At 34.8% G+C, this 23,206-nt stretch overlaps 2 protein-coding genes across 2 annotated transcripts in view; both read left to right on the top strand.

Moving 5' to 3' along the window:
- Positions 1 to 6,639, top strand: part of LOC129741313 (probable G-protein coupled receptor Mth-like 1) — a 47,538-nt gene extending 40,899 nt beyond the window's left edge. Inside the window, exon 3 of the mRNA XM_055733033.1 lies at positions 6,490 to 6,639. Within this exon, the coding sequence (XP_055589008.1) occupies positions 6,490 to 6,639 (150 nt within the window). The remainder of the gene's footprint in view (positions 1 to 6,489) is intronic.
- Positions 6,640 to 13,156: 6,517 nt separating this feature from the next.
- LOC129746892 (guanine nucleotide-binding protein subunit alpha homolog) overlaps positions 13,157 to 23,206 on the top strand; it is a 101,973-nt gene continuing 91,923 nt past the window's right edge. Inside the window, exon 1 of the mRNA XM_055740820.1 lies at positions 13,157 to 14,168. Within this exon, the coding sequence (XP_055596795.1) occupies positions 13,980 to 14,168 (189 nt within the window). The 5' untranslated portion in view covers positions 13,157 to 13,979. The remainder of the gene's footprint in view (positions 14,169 to 23,206) is intronic.

The raw sequence follows: 23,206 nt of genomic DNA, 5'->3' as shown, positions 1-23,206 counted from the left end.
AATTGTCAAAATTGTCAAAATTGTCAAAATTGTCAAAATTGTCAAAATTGTCAAAATTGTCAAAATTGTCAAAATTGTCAAAATTGTCAAAATTGTCAAAATTGTCAAAATTGTCAAAATTGTCAAAATTGTCAAAATTGTCAAAATTGTCAAAATTGTCAAAATTGTCAAAATTGTCAAAATTGTCAAAATTGTCAAAATTGTCAAAATTGTCAAAATTGTCAAAATTGTCAAAATTGTCAAAATTGTCAAAATTGTCAAAATTGTCAAAATTGTCAAATTGTCAAAATTGTCAAAATTGTCAAAATTGTCAAAATTGTCAAAATTGTCAAAATTGTCAAAATTGTCAAAATTGTCAAAATTGTCAAAATTGTCAAAATTGTCAAAATTGTCAAAATTGTCAAAATTGTCAAAATTGTCAAAATTGTCAAAATTGTCAAAATTGTCAAAATTGTCAAAATTGTCAAAATTGTCAAAATTGTCAAAATTGTCAAAATTGTCAAAATTGTCAAAATTGTCAAAATTGTCAAAATTGTCAAAATTGTCAAAATTGTGAAAATTGTGAAAATTGTCAAAATTGTCAAAATTGTCAAAATTGTCAAAATTGTCAAAATTGTCAAAATTGTCAAATTGTCAAAATTGTCAAAATTGTCAAAATTGTCAAAATTGTCAAAATTGTCAAAATTGTCAAAATTGTCAAAATTGTCAGAATTGTCAAAATCGTCAAAATCGTCAAAATTGTTAAAATTGTTAAAATTGTTAAAATTGTTAAAATTGTTTAAATTGTTAAAATTGTCAAAATTGTCAAAATATTCAAAATTGTCAAAATTGTCAAAATTGTCAAAATTGTCAAAATTGTCAAAATTGTCAAAATTGTCAAAATTGTCAAAATTGTCAAAATTGTCAAAATTGTCAAAGTTGTCAAAATTGTCAAAATTGTCAAAATTGTCAAAATTGTCAAAATTGTCAAAATTGTCAAAAATGTCAAAATTGTCAAAATTGTCAAAATTGTCAAAATTGTCAAAATTGTCAAAATTGTCAAAATTGTCAAAATTGTCAAAATTGTCAAAATTGTCAAAATTGTCAAAATTGTCAAAATTGTCAAAATTGTCAAAATTGTCAAAATTGTCAACATTGTCAAAATTGTCAAAATTGTCAAAATTGTCAAAATTGTCAAAATTGTCAAAATTGTCAAAATTGTCAAAATTGTCAAAATTGTCAAAATTGTCCAAATTGTCAAAATTGTCAAAATTGTCAAAATTGTCAAAATTGTCAAAATTGTCAAAATTGTCAAAATTGTCAAAATTATCAAAACTGTTTAAATTGTCAAAATTGTCAAAATTGTCAAAATTGTCAAAATTGTCAAAATTGTCAAAATTGTCAAAATTGTCAAAATTGTTAAAATTGTCAAAATTGTCAAAATTGTCAAAATTGTCAAAATTGTCAAAATTGTCAAAATTGTCAAAATTGTCAAAATTGTCAAAATTGTCAAAATTGTCAAAATTGTCAAAATTGTCAAAATTGTCAAAATTGTCAAAATTGTCAAAATTGTCAAAATTGTCAAAATTGTCAAAATTGTCAAAATTGTCAAAATTGTCAAAATTGTCAAAATTGTCAAAATTGTCAAAATTGTCAAAATTGTCAAAATTGTCAAAATTGTCAAAATTGTCAAAATTGTCAAAATTGTCAAAATTGTCAAAATTGTCAAAATTGTCAAAATTGTCAAAATTGTCAAAATTGTCAAAATTGTCAAAATTGTCAAAATTGTCAAAATTGTCAAAATTGTCAAAATTGTCAAAATTGTCAAAATTGTCAAAATTGTCAAAATTGTCAAAATTGTCAAAATTGTCAAAATTGTCAAAATTGTCAAAATTGTCAAAATTGTCAAAATTGTCAAAATTGTCAAAATTGTCAAAATTGTCAAAATTGTCAAAATTGTCAAAATTGTCAAAATTGTCAAAATTGTCAAAATTGTCAAAATTGTCAAAATTGTCAAAATTGTCAAAATTGTCAAAATTGTCAAATTTGTCAAAATTGTCAAAATTGTCAAAATTGTCAAAATTGTCAAAATTGTCAAAATTGTCAAAATTGTCAAAATTGTCAAAATTGTCAAAATTGTCAAAATTGTCAAAATTGTCAAAATTGTCAAAATTGTCAAAATTGTCAAAATTGTCAAAATTGTCAAAATTGTCAAAATTGTCAAAATTGTCAAAATTGTCAAAATTGTCAAAATTGTCAAAATTGTCAAAATTGTCAAAATTGTCAAAATTGTCAAAATTGTCAAAATTGTCAAAATTGTCAAAATTGTCAAAATTGTCAAAATTGTCAAAATTGTCAAAATTGTCAAAATTGTCAAAATTGTCAAAATTGTCAAAATTGTCAAAATTGTCAAAATTGTCAAAATTGTCAAAATTGTCAAAATTGTCAAAATTGTCAAAATTGTCAAAATTGTCAAAATTGTCAAAATTTTCAAAATTGTCAAAATTGTCAAAATTGTCAAAATTGTCAAAATTGTCAAAATTGTCAAAATTGTCAAAATTGTCAAAATTGTCAAAATTGTCAAAATTGTCAAAATTGTCAAAATTGTCAAAATTGTCAAAATTGTCAAAATTGTCAAAATTGTCAAAATTGTCAAAATTGTCAAAATTGTCAAAATTGTTAATATTTTCAAAATTGTTAAAATTGTTAAAAATGACAAAAAATGACAAAATGACAAAAATGACAAAAATGACAAAAATGACAAAAATGACAAAAATGACAAAAATGACAAAAATGACAAAAATGACAAAAATGACAAAAATGACAAAAATGACAAAAATGACAAAAATGACAAAAATGACAAAAATGACAAAAATGACAAAAATGACAAAAATGACAAAAATGACAAAAATGACAAAAATGACAAAAATGACAAAAATGACAAAAATGACAAAAATGACAAAAATGACAAAAATGACAAAAATGACAAAAATGACAAAAATGACAAAAAGGACAAAAATGACAAAAATGACAAAAATGACAAAAATGACAAAAATGACAAAAATGACAAAAATGACAAAAATGACAAAAATGACAAAAATGACAAAAATGACAAAAATGACAAAAATGACAAAAATGACAAAAATGACAAAAATGACAAAAATGACAAAAATGACAAAAATGACAAAAATGACAAAAATTACAAAAATTACAAAAATTACAAAAATGACAATTTGTCAAATTGTCAAAATTGTCAAAATTGTCTAAACTGTCAAAATTGTCAAAATTGTCAAAATTGTCAAAATTGTCAAAATTGTCAAAATTGTCAAAATTGTCAAAATTGTCAAAATTGTTAAAATTGTCAAAATTGTCAAAATTGTCTAAACTGTCAAAATTGTCAAAATTGTCAAAATTGTCAAAATTGAATAATTGTCTAAATTGTAAAAAATGTAAAAATTGTCAAAATTGTGCATATTGTCAAAATTATCGAAATTGTCAATATGTCGATATTGTCAAAATGTTAATATTGTCAAAATTGTCAAAATTTTCATTTTTGTCATTTTTGTAATTTTTGTCATTTTTGTCATTTTTTGTAATTTTGTCATTTTAGTCATTTCTGTCATTTTTGTCATTTTTGTCATTTTTGTCATTTTTGTCATTTTTGTCATTTTTGTCATTTTTGTCATTTTTGTCATTTTTGTCATTTTTGTCATTTTTGTCGTTTTTGTCATTTTTGTCATTTTTGTCATTTTTGTCATTTTTGTCATTTTTGTCATTTTTGTCATTTTTGTCATTTTTGTCATTTTTGTTATTTTTGTAATTTTTGTTATTTTTGTCATTTTTGTCATTTTTGTCATTTTTGTCATTTTTGTCATTTTTGTCATTTTTGTCATTTTTGTCATTTTTGTCATTTTTGTCATTTTTGTCATTTTTGTCATTTTTGTCATTTTTGTCATTTTTGTCATTTTTGTCATTTTTGTCATTTTTGTCATTTTTGTCATTTTTGTCATTTTTGTCATTTTTGTCATTTTTGTCATTTTTGTCATTTTTGTCATTTTTGTCATTTTTGTCATTTTTGTCATTTTTGTCATTTTTGTCATTTTTGTCATTTTTGTCATTTTTGTCATTTTTGTCATTTTTGTCATTTTTGTCATTTTTGTCATTTTTGTCATTTTTGTAATTTTTGTCATTTTTGTCATTTTTGTCATTTTTGTCATTTTTGTCATTTTTGTCATTTTTGTCATTTTTGTCATTTTTGTCATTTTTGTCATTTTTGTCATTTTTGTCATTTTTGTCATTTTTGTCATTTTTGTCATTTTTGTCATTTTTGTCATTTTTGTCATTTTTGTCATTTTTGTCATTTTTGTCATTTTTGTCATTTTTGTCATTTTTGTCATTTTTGTCATTTTTGTCATTTTTGTCATTTTTGTCATTTTTGTCATTTTTGTCATTTTTGTCATTTTTGTCATTTTTGTCATTTTTGTCATTTTTGTCATTTTTGTCATTTTTGTCATTTTTGTCATTTTTGTCATTTTTGTCATTTTTGTCATTTTTGTCATTTTTGTCATTTTTGTCATTTTTGTCATTTTTGTCATTTTTGTCATTTTTGTCATTTTTGTCATTTTTGTCATTTTTGTCATTTTTGTCATTTTTGTCATTTTTGTCATTTTTGTCATTTTTGTCATTTTTGTAATTTTTGTCATTTTTGTCATTTTTGTCATTTTTGTCATTTTTGTCATTTTTGTCATTTTTGTCATTTTTGTCATTTTTGTCATTTTTGTCATTTTTGTCATTTTTGTCATTTTTGTCATTTTTGTCATTTTTGTCATTTTTGTCATTTTTGTCATTTTTGTCATTTTTGTCATTTTTGTCATTTTTGTCATTTTTGTCATTTTTGTCATTTTTGTCATTTTTGTCATTTTTGTCATTTTTGTCATTTTTGTCATTTTTGTCATTTTTGTCATTTTTGTCATTTTTGTCATTTTTGTCATTTTTGTCATTTTTGTCATTTTTGTCATTTTTGTCATTTTTGTCATTTTTGTCATTTTTGTCATTTTTGTCATTTTTGTCATTTTTGTCATTTTTGTCATTTTTGTCATTTTTGTCATTTTTGTCATTTTTGTCATTTTTGTCATTTTTGTCATTTTTGTCATTTTTGTCATTTTTGTCATTTTTGTCATTTTTGTCATTTTTGTCATTTTTGTCATTTTTGTCATTTTTGTCATTTTTGTCATTTTTGTCATTTTTGTCATTTTTGTCATTTTTGTCATTTTTGTCATTTTTGTCATTTTTGTCATTTTTGTCATTTTTGTCATTTTTGTCATTTTTGTCATTTTTGTCATTTTTGTCATTTTTGTCATTTTTGTCATTTTTGTCATTTTTGTCATTTTTGTCATTTTTGTCATTTTTGTCATTTTTGTCATTTTTGTCATTTTTGTCATTTTTGTCATTTTTGTCATTTTTGTGATTTTTGTCATTTTTGTCATTTTTGTCATTTTTGTCATTTTTGTGATTTTTGTCATTTTTGTCATTTTTGTCATTTTTGTCATTTTTGTCATTTTTGTCATTTTTGTCATTTTTGTCATTTTTGTCATTTTTGTCATTTTTGTCATTTTTGTCATTTTTGTCATTTTTGTCATTTTTGTCATTTTTGTCATTTTTGTCATTTTTGTCATTTTTGTCATTTTTGTCATTTTTGTCATTTTTGTCATTTTTGTCATTTTTGTCATTTTTGTCATTTTTGTCATTTCTGTCATTTTTGTCATTTTTGTCATTTTTGTCATTTTTGTCATTTTTGTCATTTTTGTCATTTTTGTCATTTTTGTCATTTTTGTCATTTTTGTCAATTTTGTCATTTTTGTCATTTTTGTCATTGTAGACTTTTTGTAGTCCGTATTTGACGTGACTCCACTAGAAAATTTATTCTTTTGTTAATTTACAATGTTGTTAACAAATATGAGACCAGATTACTTACAAATAAGTCTTCTACTTCGATCAAAACTAGTTTGCCGAAGATCCTACAATCAGTTCCGGATTCGGATTCCTGTTAAGTTACGATAAAGTTACTTTCTGGTGTTTTTATAACAAAGATGGTTACTTACGATCTGATGGAGAATATAAAGCAAGATATTTCGCAAATGCAATATTTATCCGGGAACGACAATTCACGGCAGTGAATTCGACGTTTAATCTACCTACTGATCGGAATCTTGCTAGAATAGCATCAAACTCAGCTAAGAAAATGCTGCACTTCGGCACGAGAGAATACAATTTTCAAGCAGAACTAGAATTTTCACCAACCAATCTATCAAACACGTTTTTCAAATTTTTTCCGACTTTCCTACTTTTTCTTTTCTCCTTTCTCTTCTTACCTGTCTAACTATCAAACTGTCAAACTAATCTGTCACAAAATGGGTTTGATGTTCCCCCTAATTTCACCCTCTCAGGGCCGTAGCAACACCCCACCCCGTAACGCCCACTTTAGGGGGCTTTACCTTCACATACATCTAGCAATGCAACCTTAACTACCCCACGGCGAAAAATCCCTGTACTGGTAGCTACGTCGACCTGCCGAACTTGTCCATCTTCTCCAGGAAACGTCTTCAACACTCTTCCACGAAGCCAGCCGTTCCGAACGCTTTCGTCGACTATCACCACTAGGTCTCCTTCACGTAGGGGTCTCACATCATGAAACCACTTGGTACGACGCGCTATGGTTGGAAGATAACCGCAATCCACCGCTTCCAAAATTGATCCAGCATGTAATCCATCGCCTTCCAGTTCGTGTTCAGCGCCGTCGGTTCATCTATCGGCACTTTCGCTGCATTACTTCCGCTTGAACTCATCAACAGGAAACTGTTCGGTGTGAGCACTTCAGCATTTGGTGAATCAAGTGGAACGAATGTTAACGGATGTGAATTCACTATCATCTCGACCTCAGCCAAAAGGGTCATCAGTTCTTCGTCGTCAAGTGGGCTGCGAGGAGCTATGGTTTTCAGTGCATCTTTGACCGATCTTACTTTGCGCTCCCAGACCCCTCCCATGTGGGGGGTCGAGGGGGGATTGAAATGCCATTCGGTGGAAGCATTAGTGAAGGTCCTCGCTGCACACTGGTTGGTGGCTTTGACTTCGTTGATAAGCTCTCTCGACGCCCCGCGAAAATTTGTGCCGTTGTCGCTGAAGAAGTGTTGGGGTGGACCTCTTTTGGCTACGAACCTGCGAACCTGCGACGACCTCGAGATGTATTGCCCTGACGCTGAGGCAGGTAAACAGACATACCCAGCGTTTCACCGAGCTTCGCGCCCTTTTAACCGTCAGTGGGCCGAAGTAGTCCAGGCCGGTAAACGTAAACGGTCGTACATACGGCTTCACTCGAGGATATGCGGTAACAGAGCCATCTTTGCAACGTCAGGCTTGGCTCGGTAGACGCGGCACCACATACAGGTTTTCAAAATGGACTTCACTGTGGCACGGAACTTCGGAATGTAGAATCGCTGCTGGAGTTCGTTTAAAACTGTTTCTGTGTTGGCGTGGCCGTAACGTTGGTGATATCTCAAAACGATCAGTGCTGTGACATGGTCAGATCTTGGAAGTATTATCGGGTTCCGGAAATCGTCAGAGTAATACAGAGAGTTGATCCTGCTTGAGGCCCGCAAAATGCCATTTTCGTCCACTACAATCGACAATTTAGCTAACGAACTTGATTTCGGAATCTTTTTGCATGCTTCAGGAAGATCGGTTGTTTTTAAAAAGCTTCTACTACATCGGGAAACGCCGAGCTCTGCACTTTCCGGAATATCGATATTTCTGCGGCTTCGTAATCTTTCTGCGTAGGTACCACTTCAGAATCGCTGTTGACTCTAACAGGACGATAACGATCGATGAAGTTGTGGATGTAGGCGAATACTTTGACGAGGCGTTCGAACGACGAAAACTTAGAAAAGTCAACCAGCTCTACACTGTTGGTCCCGCGATGAATATGAACCGATCGGATTTCTTCAGGCGTCTCTGCTACATTCGGTTTTCGGTTTGGCCATTCATCCTCCGGACTGTATAAGAATTCGGGTCCTACGAACCATCTACTGGTGGAACAGAAATTGGGACCATTGCCCCACTTGGTAGCATCGTCAGCGACGTTCATTTTGGAGGGTATCCAGCGCCACTCGTTGATCTTCGATATCGATAAAATTTCACCCACACGAGAGCCCACGTATTGCCGGTATTTGAGAATCTGCTTAGTGATGTTCGCTTTCAGCTCTGGATCTTTTGCCAACCGCCTCTCCAAACAACCATTTCGTTGTTTTGCCATATAGTAACTATTTGGCAGCTTGACGCAGTCCGATCTCCACAACAATCCGGTTTGAATTCGACCGGAAGCGGTTCGTACCGTGGTTTCCTCCAAAATCTTCCTCGCTCGCGTGTCCTCTTCGCTTTCCGGTGATAGTTGACCTTGAATGCCGATTGTGTCGCTAGAGACGAATTCTCGGACAATGTCTTCAAGGTGTTCATCCGGAGCACAACTGCAAACGTTCACTCTGGCTCGAGACTGTTCTGCTGTTAATCCTCTGCCACCAAAAACTACCCAGCCTAAGCGAGTCTTGGCGGAAACAGGTTCCTCGTTCCTACGTTCACGCCTACCAAGCGTCATAATCAGCCGAGCATGGTCCACCCCGATCAGAATGCTAGGGGTTGCTTCGTTGTAACTTTCGACTGGCAGTCCTCGAAGGTGCGGGTAGAGCTTGACCAAATCAGGATAGTTAACTGTCTGCTTCGGGAGACCCAGATTTCTGACTGTGCGGACATTTTTCAGCAGATGCTTTTCTCCTCCGTTAATCTTTGCGATGGCTAGATTGACACGACGGGAAGAATTTTCGTTTCTGGTTACGTTGTTCGTCCACTCGAGGCATAGTGGACTCTCCGTGCCTTCGAGGCCAAGTTCTTCTGCCGCTTCGTTCTCGATTAACGTTAGATCGGAACCGTCATCCAGGAACGCAAACGCCGCTACAGATTTCCCATTTCCGAACAGTCTCACGGGAAGGATTTTCAATAGCGTTTTGTCTTGAGAATGTCGATGTGTTGTTACAGTTCCTGAGGTTCCCGCTTGTGCATCCGATGAATCCGAATGGAGGAGTTTATGATGTGCCTCGGTGCAACCGTCTACTCCACAAGGGTACTTTGTGCGGCAGGGCCACTTGCCGTGTGGAAATAGGCATCTTCGACACATTTTCTTTCGCTCGACTATTTTCCATCTTTCGCGGACTGAAAGCTTGCGAAACCTTTCGCACTCACGAATCTTATGCCCCACGCTGTCACAGGCGAGGCAGGGTTTCGGATTTTCTGGTTTCACTGTAACTTCCTGATGGGCGTTCAAAAAGCCTCCTACTTTTTCCTGCCGCTTCTCCCTTTTCGTCGACACTTCTACGGAGGATTCCGTCGCTGTCGAAACGTTACAGGCTGCTGTCCGGATCGTCGAAATAAAGTTGCAAAACGCTTCTAGGTTTGGTACCGGAACGCTCATCAAGTAATGGCCCCACTGTAACTGCAAACATGGTGGGAGCTTGCTCACCATCTCCGTTAGTAGGATAGGGCTTGAGAGGTAAGAATGCAGTTGTGCTGCTTCCATAAACGTCACCAGGTTCCGGACTTCTCGACCGAATGTGACAAGCGTCCCAAGCTTGTTGGCATTTGGTTGTGTTGCTGTTCGGACTCTGGTCAGTAAGCAGTTGACCAACTGGTCCGGTCTTCCGCATTCATCCCGAAGGGTCGTAATTATTTGCGGTACGGCGGACGGAATTGTCAGTATACTGAGAACCTTTTCCCTGGCATTGCCGATGAGGGCTCTCTGCAGACGGGCTAGATTTTCGTCAGGCTGGATACCACACATCCGTGTGGTAGACTCGAAAGCATTAACGAACATTGGCCACTCTAAGGGATCTCCGGAGAATTTGGGTAGGTCCCTTGACACCACCTGTCTCGCTGCGATTTGTTGTGCGCTGATCACACCAGCAGCAGGATAGGCCCAGGAATTTGGGGCCTACCGCGGTTGTGAATTATCCGTTGATCCAACGCCGTGGATTCCATACGGATTGGGAGCCGCTCCAACTCCTGTGCAAGCAGCCGGGAACTGCTTATCTGGCAACTGTCCAATATCCCGGGTCCTCTGGTTTGACTCGTTCTGCTGAACGCACGTTCTGCCCGGATTTTCCGTCGGGGGAACTGCTTCGTTGTGCAAAACTGTAGAAAATCCCGGAGGGATTGTAAAACGCGGAGCTCGGAATGTGGGCATCAGTGCTGCTGTTTGCCATTCAGTTTGATTTGATTCGGGAATCACGGAAAGCTGATGAGCAATCGGGTTAAATAGTTTCGGAACCGCTCCAGTCGGTACGTTTCTCGAAAGTGGCGTGGAAGTAGCAGGTATCACTTCAGGATTCGCCTGCTGTCGTACATCACTGACCCAATGGTTCACTGCCTTAATCCGATCCCGAGCACTCAGACTGGAAACGCTGCCACCGACTGCTTCCTCCTGCTCGATTTCGAGCTCAAGTTGGTGCTTCTGAGAAAGATATTGGCGATCTTTCTCTTCCTTTTCCTTCTGGATCTTATCCTTTTCCTTCTGGATCTTATCTTCCAGGGCTTTCTGCTCCTCGAGCTGCTGAAGGCGCAATCTTGCCGAACTGTTAGACCGCACAGATATCACGGATCTTATCGATTTCGTCGATGCAGCAGGATGTTCCATTCCGCGCTTCTTCTCACAGGTACCACAGATCAACGATCGATTGGCAACAGATTCGGTAACGCCGATGCAATCGAAATGCCACCAATTATCGCAGGCATCGCAAGCAACCAAGCTACGAGCGCCATCCGGACGGGAACAGGCGAGAAAGTTGTGTTCCGCAGCAGTCGTCCTCGACTGATTGAGGTTAGGATCCCGCGAACTCATTATTTTTGAGCTTGTAGACTTTTTGTAGTCCGTATTTGACGTGACTCAACTAGAAAATTTATTCTTTTGTTAATTTACAATGTTGTTAACAAATATGAGACCAGATTACTTACAAATAAGTCTTCTACTTCGATCAAAACTAGTTTGCCGAAGATCCTACAATCAGTTCCGGATTCGGATTCCTGTTAAGTTACGATAAAGTTACTTTCTGGTGTTTTTATAACAAAGATGGTTACTTACGATCTGATGGAGAATATAAAGCAAGATATTTCGCAAATGCAATATTTATCCGGGAACGACAATTCACGGCAGTGAATTCGACGTTTAATCTACCTACTGATCGGAATCTTGCTAGAATAGCATCAAACTCAGCTAAGAAAATGCTGCACTTCGGCACGAGAGAATACAATTTTCAAGCAGAACTAGAATTTTCACCAACCAATCTATCAAACACGTTTTTCAAATTTTTTCCGACTTTCCTACTTTTTCTTTTCTCCTTTCTCTTCTTACCTGTCTAACTATCAAACTGTCAAACTAATCTGTCACAAAATGGGTTTGATGTTCCCCCTAATTTCACCCTCTCAGGGCCGTAGCAACAGTCATTTTTGTCATTTTTGTCATTTTTGTCATTTTTGTCATTTTTGTCATTTTTATCATTTTTATCATTTTTGTCATTTTTGTCATTTTTGTCATTTTTGGCATTTTTGTCATTTTTGTCATTTTTGTCATTTTTGTCATTTTTGTCATTTTTGTAATTTTTGTAATTTTTGTAATTTTTGTTATTTTTGTCATTTTTGTCATTTTTGTCATTTTTGTCATTTTTGTCATTTTTGTCATTTTTGTCATTTTTGTCATTTTTGTCATTTCTGTCATTTTTGTCATTTTTGTCATTTTTGTCATTTCTGTCATTTTTGTCATTTTTGTCATTTTTGTCATTTTTGTCATTTTTGTCATTTTTGTCATTTTTGTCATTTTTGTCATTTTTGTCATTTTTGTCATTTTTGTCATTTTTGTCATTTTTGTCATTTTTGTCATTTTTGTCATTTTTGTCATTTTTGTCATTTTTGTCATTTTTGTCATTTTTGTCATTTTTGTCATTTTTGTCATTTTTGTCATTTTTGTCATTTTTGTCATTTTTGTCATTTTTGTCATTTTTGTCATTTTTGTCATTTTTGTCATTTTTGTCATTTTTGTCATTTTTGTCATTTTTGTCATTTTTGTCATTTTTGTCATTTTTGTCATTTTTGTCATTTTTGTCATTTTTGTCATTTTTGTCATTTTTGTCATTTTTGTCATTTTTGTCATTTTTGTCATTTTTGTCATTTTTGTCATTTTTGTCATTTTTGTTATTTTTGTCATTTTTGTCATTTTTGTCATTTTTGTCATTTTTGTCAATTTCGACAATTTTTACAATTTTTACAGTTTTGACAATTTTGACAATTTTGACAATTTTGACAACTTTGACAATTTTGACAATTTTTACAATTTTTCCATTTTCGCAAATTTTTAAAAATTCTAACAATTTTGACAATTTGACAATTTTGACAATTTTGACAATTTTGACAATTTTGACGATTTTGACGATTTTGACAATTTTGACAATTTTGACAATTTAGACAATTTTGACAATTTTGACAATTTTGACAATTTTGACAATTTTGACAATTTTGACAATTTTGACAATTTTAACAATTTTGACAATTTTGACAATTTTGACAATTTTGACAATTTTGACAATTTTAACAATTTTGACAATTTTGACAATTTTGACAATTTCGACAATTTTGACAATTTTGACAATTTTGACAATTTTGACAATTTTGACAATTTTGACAATTTTGACAATTTTGACAATTTTGACAATTTTGACAATGTTGACAATTTTTACAATTTTGGAAATTTTGACAAATTTAAGAATTTTTACAATGTTGACAATTTTGACAGTTTAAAATATTGGAACAGCATAATAATTCATGAACCGAAAACGTTCACTCTTTCTATAGGTCTCTAGATATACGCAAGCACCCAATTCAAAGACTGCTCGATTTCTCATCTCAGATTGGCCAAATTACTCTTACTCGAAAGCTCACTTCTCACTTGTGCTTTCTTCCTCTCCCGTGAATGCACAACACTGCAAAAGCGCCACCCAAAGGGAGCTCAGCTCAGCTCAGCAGAACTCACTCACTCAACGCCAGCTCGGGTCAGTCCAGCTCGTTATTTAGTATACGTGAATGAGCTCGGCTCGGACGGTGTTGACGTTTGGTGGCTCGTGCGATTTTCCCAGGAATTTTACGTGATTTCGTGCGCTATCCGGTTCGAAAGTGATCCCCACGGGGCCGTGAATATGTGCCACGATCGTGGCCAGCGGAATTTGTTTCGATTTTGCCTTGTTTCGTTGGGATTTAAGTGAATTTCTCCCCCGATGATTCGTTCCCGACATGAAATTTTCTGTGAATGTCGTGTCGTATCGTAGACGTCGAACGACGACGACGACGACGGGTTTCCTTTCGCGAGAGTGACGTTTCCCGTGTATCATCGTCACATCGAAATTTGTATTGCTCGACGAAGAGTGAGAGTTGGTGTGTGTGTTGGTGGTTGTTGCGGTGGGATCGGTGTCAGTGTGTGTGCTGCATACTCGGGGTTGGCAATAAAGAGAAACCCACACGCACGCACACACATTTATGGGTGCTCATTGATTAGTGAGCAAAGTGAAACAGCAAGTGAGAAAAGTGGGAAGGGAAGTGTCTGGAAGGTGCTCGAATAGCTCGGTCAGAGCGTAGTGAGAAGGTGCGGCTGCTCGAGAAGTGCATTGTTTTGAATTCGTTGCATCCGAAGAAGAGAGGAAATTTTCAATGATCGTGGCTCACTCAGCTGAGAAGTGAGTTCTGAGGAATGTAGTAAGAAGCAGAGTGATAAAAGATAGTGCACCAGAGCGGTGTTTTTGTTTTTGGGAAACTGCTTGCGGGCTGATGGTGTTACTGATGTTGTTGTTCCTCATGTGATTGCGCTACAAAGCGATGAGGATGTGATGATGATGATTATGTGATGCGATTTGCGAAAGATGGCGACGGCGAATACGAATCGAAGGCGCGGGAACGAATCGAAACTGTCCTGTTCCCGGTCCTGCTGCGGAGACCTCTTCGGCTATCTCCTGAGGCTTCGGGTTAGCCCCGAGGAGCTGGAGCAGCGGTACAAATCTCGGGAGATTGATAAATTCCTCGAGAAAGACAAACATGTCTTTCGACGACAGGTACGTCTCCACCGTTAAGGATTGTTAAACGGTAGCAGCTACAATGCTGCATTTCTCACATTCGACCATTGAACGTTTGATTAAGAACTTTGAATCTTGAATCTGAATTATGAATCTTTTTTCTAAAGCCGAATTCTGAATTTTTACTCTGAATTCTGAATTTGAATTCGTTACATAGCTTGTTGGCCTTATCGGTGAAAAGTATATCCTTTTAGTAATTCAGGTAAACGAATAGAAAGTTAGAAGAAATGAAAGATGGTAAAAATGAGCCGGTAGAATTTATTTATAAGCAAATAATACCTAGTTTTGCTATCATGCCATGAATGTAAAATGAGGTCTCATTTTGCCCGAATAAAGGTTGTACAATGCCAAATTTTGAGTCTCACTTTTCATATACCACAAATACAAATACCATCCAACAAGATGAAAATCCCCGAAAAAAAACCGATACCACAAGTACACCAATTATAGGTTTCACCGAAAACTTAATGATGCCTAGATTAACCAAAAAGCGTTTTGAGAGCACACTGATGCCACTTTATGGTTTCAATTACATCCAAAATTTTGCATTGATGACCTTTTTTAATTCCTCTGAGAAGGCTGTCTTAACAAGGTGTCAAAAAGCTTTCAATACAACCAAAATTTGCTGTGCAATCCGTGTATGAATAATTATAGCAATATTGGGGCATTGTTTCATTGTTATTCGGGAAAAATAAATTAAACTTAGCTAACAAAGCATGACAGCAGAATTTGGTAACATTTTGTCATAATTTTAGGTTTCATTGAAACCTTAATGATACCTTGTTTCCACTTTTTGTGTCTAATTGCTTCAAAAATCTGACATCGTTGGGCTTCCAAAACTCCTTTAAAAAGGCTTACTTAAAGCTTTTTATGAATCTAAATTTTTTATAGCAGAAAATTGAAAACCAAATCATGCTATCATTTTTATCTCACTTTTCTGTTCTATCGTAAAAAATGTATTCTTAATGATGCCTTGTTTAATTATCTTGGAAAAACAAAACCAAGCAGTGCTTTCATTTTGGTCTCAATGCCTTATTTAGGTTTTTAATTGGCATCATAATCGGGAAATCGGTGCCCTTCTCGTCAATTTAACGCTTAGCGGTGTACATCATTTGATTCAGCAATAAGTTTTACACTTGATTCAATGTTTTTTGTATCTGGTCAATTGCATTCTCGTTTGTTACAATGTTTTTTTTTCGAAGAAATTGCATAAATTTAGGTAAAATCGGGGTGATTGAGGCTTTTCTCATCAACTAAACGCTAAGCGGTGTAAACCACTCGATTCAGCAATAAATTTTACACTAAATCACTTAGTTTTTGCATTTAGTATGTGAATTGCTCGATTGTTACAGTGAAATCTATGCACAAATTTTAAAAAAGTTAGGGGAAGTTGAGCATATTTTTTTTTGTGATGGTCCCACAGGCCCATTTGGGTCCTTCCTCCACCCCATACGCTTCTTTAGGAGTGGGAGGGACTATTTATCCTCTGGATAATTATGTTTACATTATTCGATCAATTCCTGTACGACTTGTTTGTCTTACTCCCGCGTATGTCCATCACCGTACATTTTATTTTTATCTGATACTTCTTCAGATCTTCATCACATCCATATGATCCTTTTTAGTATTGGTCATTGTTTCAGGTTGACTGTTTAACATATTGTATCGTCAGTTTCTTAAAGACATTTAGGTTCGAACTGTCTTTGATGTTCAGCGGCAGGTTACTATACATCTTCAGTCCGTTGTAGAAAACAGAACGTTTGGTCATCTCTTTTTTCGTGTTTGGTAATCTAAAATCTTGAGCTCTTCTTGTATTGTATCTGTGTATATCGCTACCATACTGCAGACCGTCCAATAAATAAGATGGTAACATTCCTTTCTTCATTTTGTGTATGGAAATCAAACTGTTGTACGCAATTCTCTGCTTAACTGTCAACCATTGCAGCATATCAAGCATAAGAGCTCTTGGAGTATATCGATTGCATCGTAACACTACTCGCATTATCTTATTTTGTATTCTCTGCAGCCTTTTCGTTTGTGTATTAGATGCATGCAGCAATATGGTAGCGCAATAGTCGAAATGTGGCATAATAACAGATTTTACATAGATAATTTTTGACCAGAAAGTCATATATCTGCTTATCCGACAAAGTATTCCATATTTCATGGCAATCTTCTTGACAGTGTAGTCGATATGAGCTACGAAATTCAGCTTTTCATCTATTTGTACTCCTAAGTATTTAACTTGGCGTACTCTTTCGATTGCACATCCATCGATAAACAGATTAGAACTAGCTTCAGCGTTGCGATTTCCGATAACCATCCAGTTGGTTTTAGTAAGATTCAGACACAATTTTCTGTATTTCAAAAAATTTGCAATATTCTTTAAATCCGCATTAGCTTCTTGTATAACGAGTTCTAAATCATTACCGCTCCAGTAGGAGACTGAGTCATCCGCAAATAGTTTGAGACGACCGTACTGTAAACATTTTTTCATGTCATTGATGTACAAGATAAATAACAGGGGACCCAACACACTACCTTGGGGGACACCTAAATTATTTTCTCTATATCGTGAATAAGATGATCCATACTTTGTTCTTTGCATTCCGTTCTCTAAATAGTTCTTAAACCAGTTAAGAACAGTACCATCGATACCAACTCTTACCAACACATCCATTAAAAGCAATCGATCAATAGTCTCAAATGCTCTCTTAAAATCAAGAAACACAGCAACAGTGTAGGTACCATTTTTGATGTTGATCTTCCAATTACGAAGTAATAAATTCACTGCAGATTCTGTTGAGTGTTGCTTCCTGAATCCAGACTGTTCGGCGATAAGTATATCTTCGGAATCAATGAATCGCAAAAACTGCCTTTTAACTGCTAACTCTAGCACCTTTTCTTGGATTTCCAACATGTTTATAGGCCGATAAAGTGATGCCTCTTGCGCATTCTTCTCTTTTTCAATAGGAACAACTGTTGAATATTTCCACGTATTTGGAACAATCCCTGATCGAAGACTTGTGCTTATAACATCTCGTAACGGATTTGCTAGTAAAGACAAAGAATCTTTGAAGACTCTCAAAGAGACATTTTCAATACCCGCAGTGGGTTTCATATTGTTAACGATTTCATCAAACTCTTGACTAAATATTGCTTCAAATGTGCGAAATTTTCCGCCGGTATAAATAATCTGCTCAATGCAATTATTGGAACTTACCGGAATACTATCATGAATTTGCATGACACTATCGATGAAGAAGTCATTGAACTTCTGCGCAATTTCAGATTCATCTGTTATTTCAACTCCATTGAATGAAATCGAATCGGCTTTGGCACCATTTGTACTTATTAATCGTTTAATCGTTTTCCAAAGTAGGTTACCATTAGATTTGTTCTTCTCCAGTTCATCTTGAATAGATTTATTTTTTGCTTCTTTAATTTTACGCGAGTACACATTAAATCATTTCTATTCATTCTAGTGTTAAAAAGTGACACGATCAGCTTGAGAACGAATAAATCTACCAAAAATGATCATTCATGATGAAAAATTGTTGGATTACACTTCGTTTGACTTGTTTCATTGAAAAATTTCTTAAGTTCAAGGGGAAAAGATGCAAAATGAGCCACTTATCGTAGTAAAATTAAAATTGGAGTACACCAAATTATTCAGCCGACATTTTTACATAAATGAGTATAGTTTATTTGACTTTTTAGTGGCAAGGCAGATTGCTACAAACAGAATTCTACCTTTACATCTAAAAACAATAGGGTAAATCGGGCCAAATGAAACGTTCAGAAAGCGGTTCAGACGATTCGATTCCTCGTGTTTTTTTTTTACATAAAGAATGGTAGTTTTTTTCAAACGAGGCGTTCTTGCTTAAATTGAGAACCTTTTTTGGCTCGGAAATCCCCGGAAATTGATTGACTGCGTCATAATGCTTTTTGTCAAGTACAGTTTTTGCCTTCAAATTAATTCAGCATCAACGTATAAAGCATGGATCGTTAAAAAAGGTGACAACAGATTTTGTCCTTGTATCATCAGTTCACCTGAATGGACTGTATCCTTACCAGATTTGAACCCACTAGACTTCAATATCAGGGTACACATGCTAGGAAAGTTGGATGACGTTAAACATTCGAGATTGAACATATGTAAACACATTTTAGTGAAGATTTGGGACTTAATGACGGGCTAATTCTTGCGTGCGACTAGCAAAAATCAGGGTGGGCACAGGACCAGGAATGAAAATCGCACAGGGAAAACCAGGAAGTAAGACCCAAAACCAAATTATCAAAAGGAAACGGAAACTTAAATTCAGTTTTGGTTCCAAGATTAGGGATTCAACCCAAAATTTAAAATTCAGAATCATAATTTGAATTTCCAAGTCAGAATTCAACGGTTTAAAAAATATGTAAGAAGAATATCAAAAGTACATTTTGAAATTTATTAACTACTCTGATCTCTCTTTAAATACCTCTAAATTAAAAAAAAAACTAACTTATTTTACGGGAACTCAGAGTCTCAAACTGCCTTGAAGAATGCGATAAGAAATTCAGAAAATCTCACAAAATTTGTTGAAGTATCAAAACATCTAAGCATCATTACAATGATTAAAATAAACTGTCAATCATATAAAAACGTGCAAATTAAAGTTAAGTTTTGAAACCATAACTCTTTGTTGCAATTTGGAAATGTAAAAAGGACAGGCCAAAACAGCATTTCAAAATTACTCAATTACTTCTGAGGCTCTCATTCCAATGCAACAGGTATAGATCTGTGATAGCGTGCGCGCCTTTCAACCGGTATCTCCTGGCTGTACCTAAACTTTTCAAGAGTTCCCGATCAGAAGAGAAAAACAAAATTATGTTAAGACAAGATATGTTGATAATCGATTTTTTCCTATCAAAATTAGATATAATTTAGCACTCGTAGCATGTTAAAATATCTCAAATTATTACAAAGAGCTCGCAAGCATAACGAAATTATATCACCCCTTGGCAGTTTTACATCGAGATTATATCTCAATCAAAAAGGATTTAGACCACCAAAAATGAAAAATATGAGTCTTTTATGCAATGTTTGTCTTGTCTTATGCGCATTCACTTGTATGAAATAATGTTGGACTACTTCCTGACTTGTACTCAAACTTTCATGCATTGTTTCCAATTTGAACAATTCTTGAAAAGTTCGGGTACCAACCAGGAGATTCGAACCTCGACCTGCAAGTTGAGAGGTGTGCATGCTACCACAGAACCATACCTGGTGCATTGGAATGAGACCTTCAAACTTCACATAAAAGTTTACGAAGGATATGATTGCCCTTCAGAAAAAAAACAACTGATTGTATCAATAGAGATATAATCATTTTTTTTTTTCGAAACGACCGAAACGAAAATTTTGATATCAAAGCCATATCCGTATAAGTTAATAATATCTCGTTGAGATGGGTTTGTGTAACAATTTTGATATGCTCTCCTGATCGGGTTGTTCCAGTTTAAACAATGCATGAAAAAATGAGCGCAAGGCGGGAGACAAAGCAATCTTGCATATAAGTACTTAAATCCAAAGAAAACATTGGGTGAAAGCTTGTTTGCAAGACTCAATTTTTTACTTTTTTTTGGAGGTCAATATCCTGTCTGATTGAGTTATAATCTTGATATAATGTTTTTCTTCTCTCCGTGCGTACCCTATCACGGCACGGTGTTTTTTATAGCTTAGTGTCTGAACTTCGAAGAAGTCGTTATCTTGTACGATACTTTCGAATTGGGCTTGTGATATAGCTCAGTTGGCAAGTCAGTTGCCTCCTGAGCCGATGCCCGCGAGTTCGAGGCCAAGAGTAAACATCAAACACTATAGTACCGGATAAGTTTTTCAATAAATGTCCGCCAACTGCAGCGTTGATATAAAGTCGCGAATGCCACAAAGGTGGTAAAACGACTGTAATCAAAACAAAAACTAGCTTTCGAGACAAGACTGATCAAAACAAATTATTTCTCGCTAGATTAGAAACTGAATATTCGGCAGTGCAAAACGCTGCCTTTGATTAGTATATTTTGAACAAGATCCTACTTCTTTCTGGAAATATATCAATAGTCGCCGACTCGAAAACTCTATTCCTTCATCTGTAACGTTTCAAGAACGGACATCAGAAAGCGTTAAGGTTTCTGCTGATTTGTTTGCAGGATTTTGAGTAGAGTGTACAGCTCACTCTCTCCTGACGGCGCTAATGGTTACTTTGGAACACTGCCAAACCGTGACGTTGGACTCCCGTGGCCCGTGTTTTCAGACCAGGAGCTTCTGAAAGTATTGGTATTTACTGATTCTTCGAAAAGTTGGGACCTAATGGGATCCTAATGACGTTGGTCTCCAGAATAGCTGTATCACTTGCTACGCCAAACTTAATGCGCTATGCCAGCGTCGTAGAAAAACTCACTCACTATGGCTTTCCTGTATGGGTAACAAAATGGTTGTCACCATATCTGCTTAATCGTCGTGGTTTTATCAACATTCGTGGTTCTTACTCTTCTGTGTTCAACATACCGTCTGGTGTACCGCAGGGCAGCCACTTAGGGCCGCTTAACTTCGTGATGTTTATAAACGATTTAGCAACATTCCTTCAATCACCGGAACTACTGTTTGCTGATAATTTAAAAAAATTACGAATCATAGATTAGATAGTGGATTACGCCGTGCTTCAAAATAACATCGACAGATTATTGGCATGGTGTGAAATACATGGAATGGAAGTCAATGGCGGTAAGTGTAAGTGCATAAGCTTCTTCAAGAGTAGAGCCGCAATCGTCTACAACTTCGCTTTAAGTGGAAGCTCACTCGAAAGAGTTACCTCCATAAAAGATCTTGGGGTTACTTTTGATTAAAAGCTCACTTTTGACAGCATATCGCGACGACTACAACCAAAGCAGTCGTTTTGTTCGGTTTTCTTCTTCGGAACACGTCAAGATTTGAAGACCCGTACGCATTGAAAACTTTATTATGCTAGTAAGTACGCAGTGTCTGAGAATATGCGGTTTCAGTTTGGGCGGGCACCCTGCTACTCCGTCCACAGCGACAGGAATGATGAAATCCGGTAAAAAATCTGCGTTACGCTGTTACGATGTTGTCAAGCATTTAATGTCGTCTCGCACTTATTTGACTTTCATGTTTCTAAATCTGTGTTTAAAAGTGCAATCTGTGATGTAAACTAATTTTAATCGTATTGTAATCGTATTGTCAAAGACTCAAAAAAAAAACAAAAAGACTAAAACAAAACAATCATGGGATCCAAATCTATTTTTTTTCAAGTTGTGCTTTCAAAATTAACTTTTTTTTTATTGCTGGTCATAATTTATCCAGAAATTTTCGAATACACTTTTTAAAGCTTGAATATGTTGATCGGTGACAAAAATTGCAAGAATGTTTTTGAAAACTCCAGTAAAAATTAACTCTAAATAGTCATATGAATTTTTAGCAACACTGTACAGAACTTTTAAAAGATTTTTTTATTACGGTGATTATGTCGACAGAAGACGTTATGTAAACTCTCTAAAAATGTGAAAATGATTCATTATTACAAGGTACTTCCCTCAGAATATACATATTTGTGTTTTGAGTATTCAGTGTTCAGTATTCAAGAAAAACAATAACAAAATTATTGCAATCAATTGGTTATTATTACATTTTCCTTTTCGATAACATAAGGCAACAAAATTTACATTTTGCCGTTTTCCGTGGGGCTTAGAACTTATTTTGACTCAGAAGAGGGCGACATATCCAAATATGTAGCTTGACTTTTTTCTGCAGGCTCTGGTTTTTGTGTTAAAATTTTTTAGCAACATTTTAGAACATTTCTGTACAAACACGTGAAAAGGATCTATCTCCATATATGGCTAATCGAGAAAAACGCGTTTGAAAAAAATACAACCTATTTTAAATCGCTAATTAAAAGTTACTTGAAATTTTTGATTTTTATGAAAGACAAACGATTTTTAGAAGCATCCTCTATATGTTGGAATAGAGGAATATCAATTTTCATGATAAAACATCGCGCTATCGTAGATAGAACCAAGCTCACGTAATATTTTATCTCCCTTGTTTATACACCCTTTGCTATTTTCTCATTTCTAGCTTTAGTTTTAAGCTCGCGTTCATTTGCAACTATGTTTTTATTTTGAATAAAGTGTCAAATATTTACCAATAAACAAAAACGGATCTATATCCATGATGGCGTATTGAGAAAAACGCGTTTGAAAAAAATACAACCTATTTCAAATGGCTAAAAATAACTTGAAATTTTTGATTTTTATGAAAGACAAACGATTTTAAGAAGCATCCTCTATATGTTGGAATAGAGGAATATCAATTTTCATGAAAAAATAACGCGCTATCGTAGATAGAACCTACTTCACGTAATATTTTGTCTAACCTGTTTATACACCCTCTTCTATTTTCTTATTTTTAGCTTAAGTTACAAGCTCGCATTCATTTGTTACTATGTTTTTTATGTTGAATAGAGAGTTAAATTGATTATTTTGAGTTTGTTGGCGGAGTATGTATGTATGTATGTATGTATGTAGTTGAACCCACCAGTGGCTGATAGGTCTTTTGACCCGAGTCGGTACGGGAAGTCTCGATCACACATTCAAATATTGTTCATGCTTAACTCACAAACAATAATTGCAGCACAACCAAGGGGTCCGTTACCACTGGCTTGGGACAGGTTTGACTCATCTTACTCACTTCAAACTGTTCGAAACAAATAAAGATACCTGGAAAGGTCCCTAAGAAACCTATTCCAGATTCCAAATTTGCCGAGATACTCCGGCTGGCTTGAACCCACAATCCATTGTATATCAGTTTTCCGCTCGTTTGATGCCCTGTCCAACCCCCCACTAGTCCCCAATAATAGAGTTAAGCTATTTTATTATATAATATAATGAAATTTAAAACGATCAATGTTCAAGTGGTACTTAGCTGATTTTATTCCTTTGTTGATTCCTTTCGCCTTGAAGAA

This window comes from Uranotaenia lowii, chromosome 2 (assembly GCF_029784155.1).
Source record: "Uranotaenia lowii strain MFRU-FL chromosome 2, ASM2978415v1, whole genome shotgun sequence".
Taxonomy (NCBI): Eukaryota; Metazoa; Arthropoda; class Insecta; order Diptera; family Culicidae; genus Uranotaenia; species Uranotaenia lowii.
The sequence above is the reverse complement of the archived record's forward strand: the minus strand, read 5'-3'. Positions and strand labels throughout refer to the sequence as shown.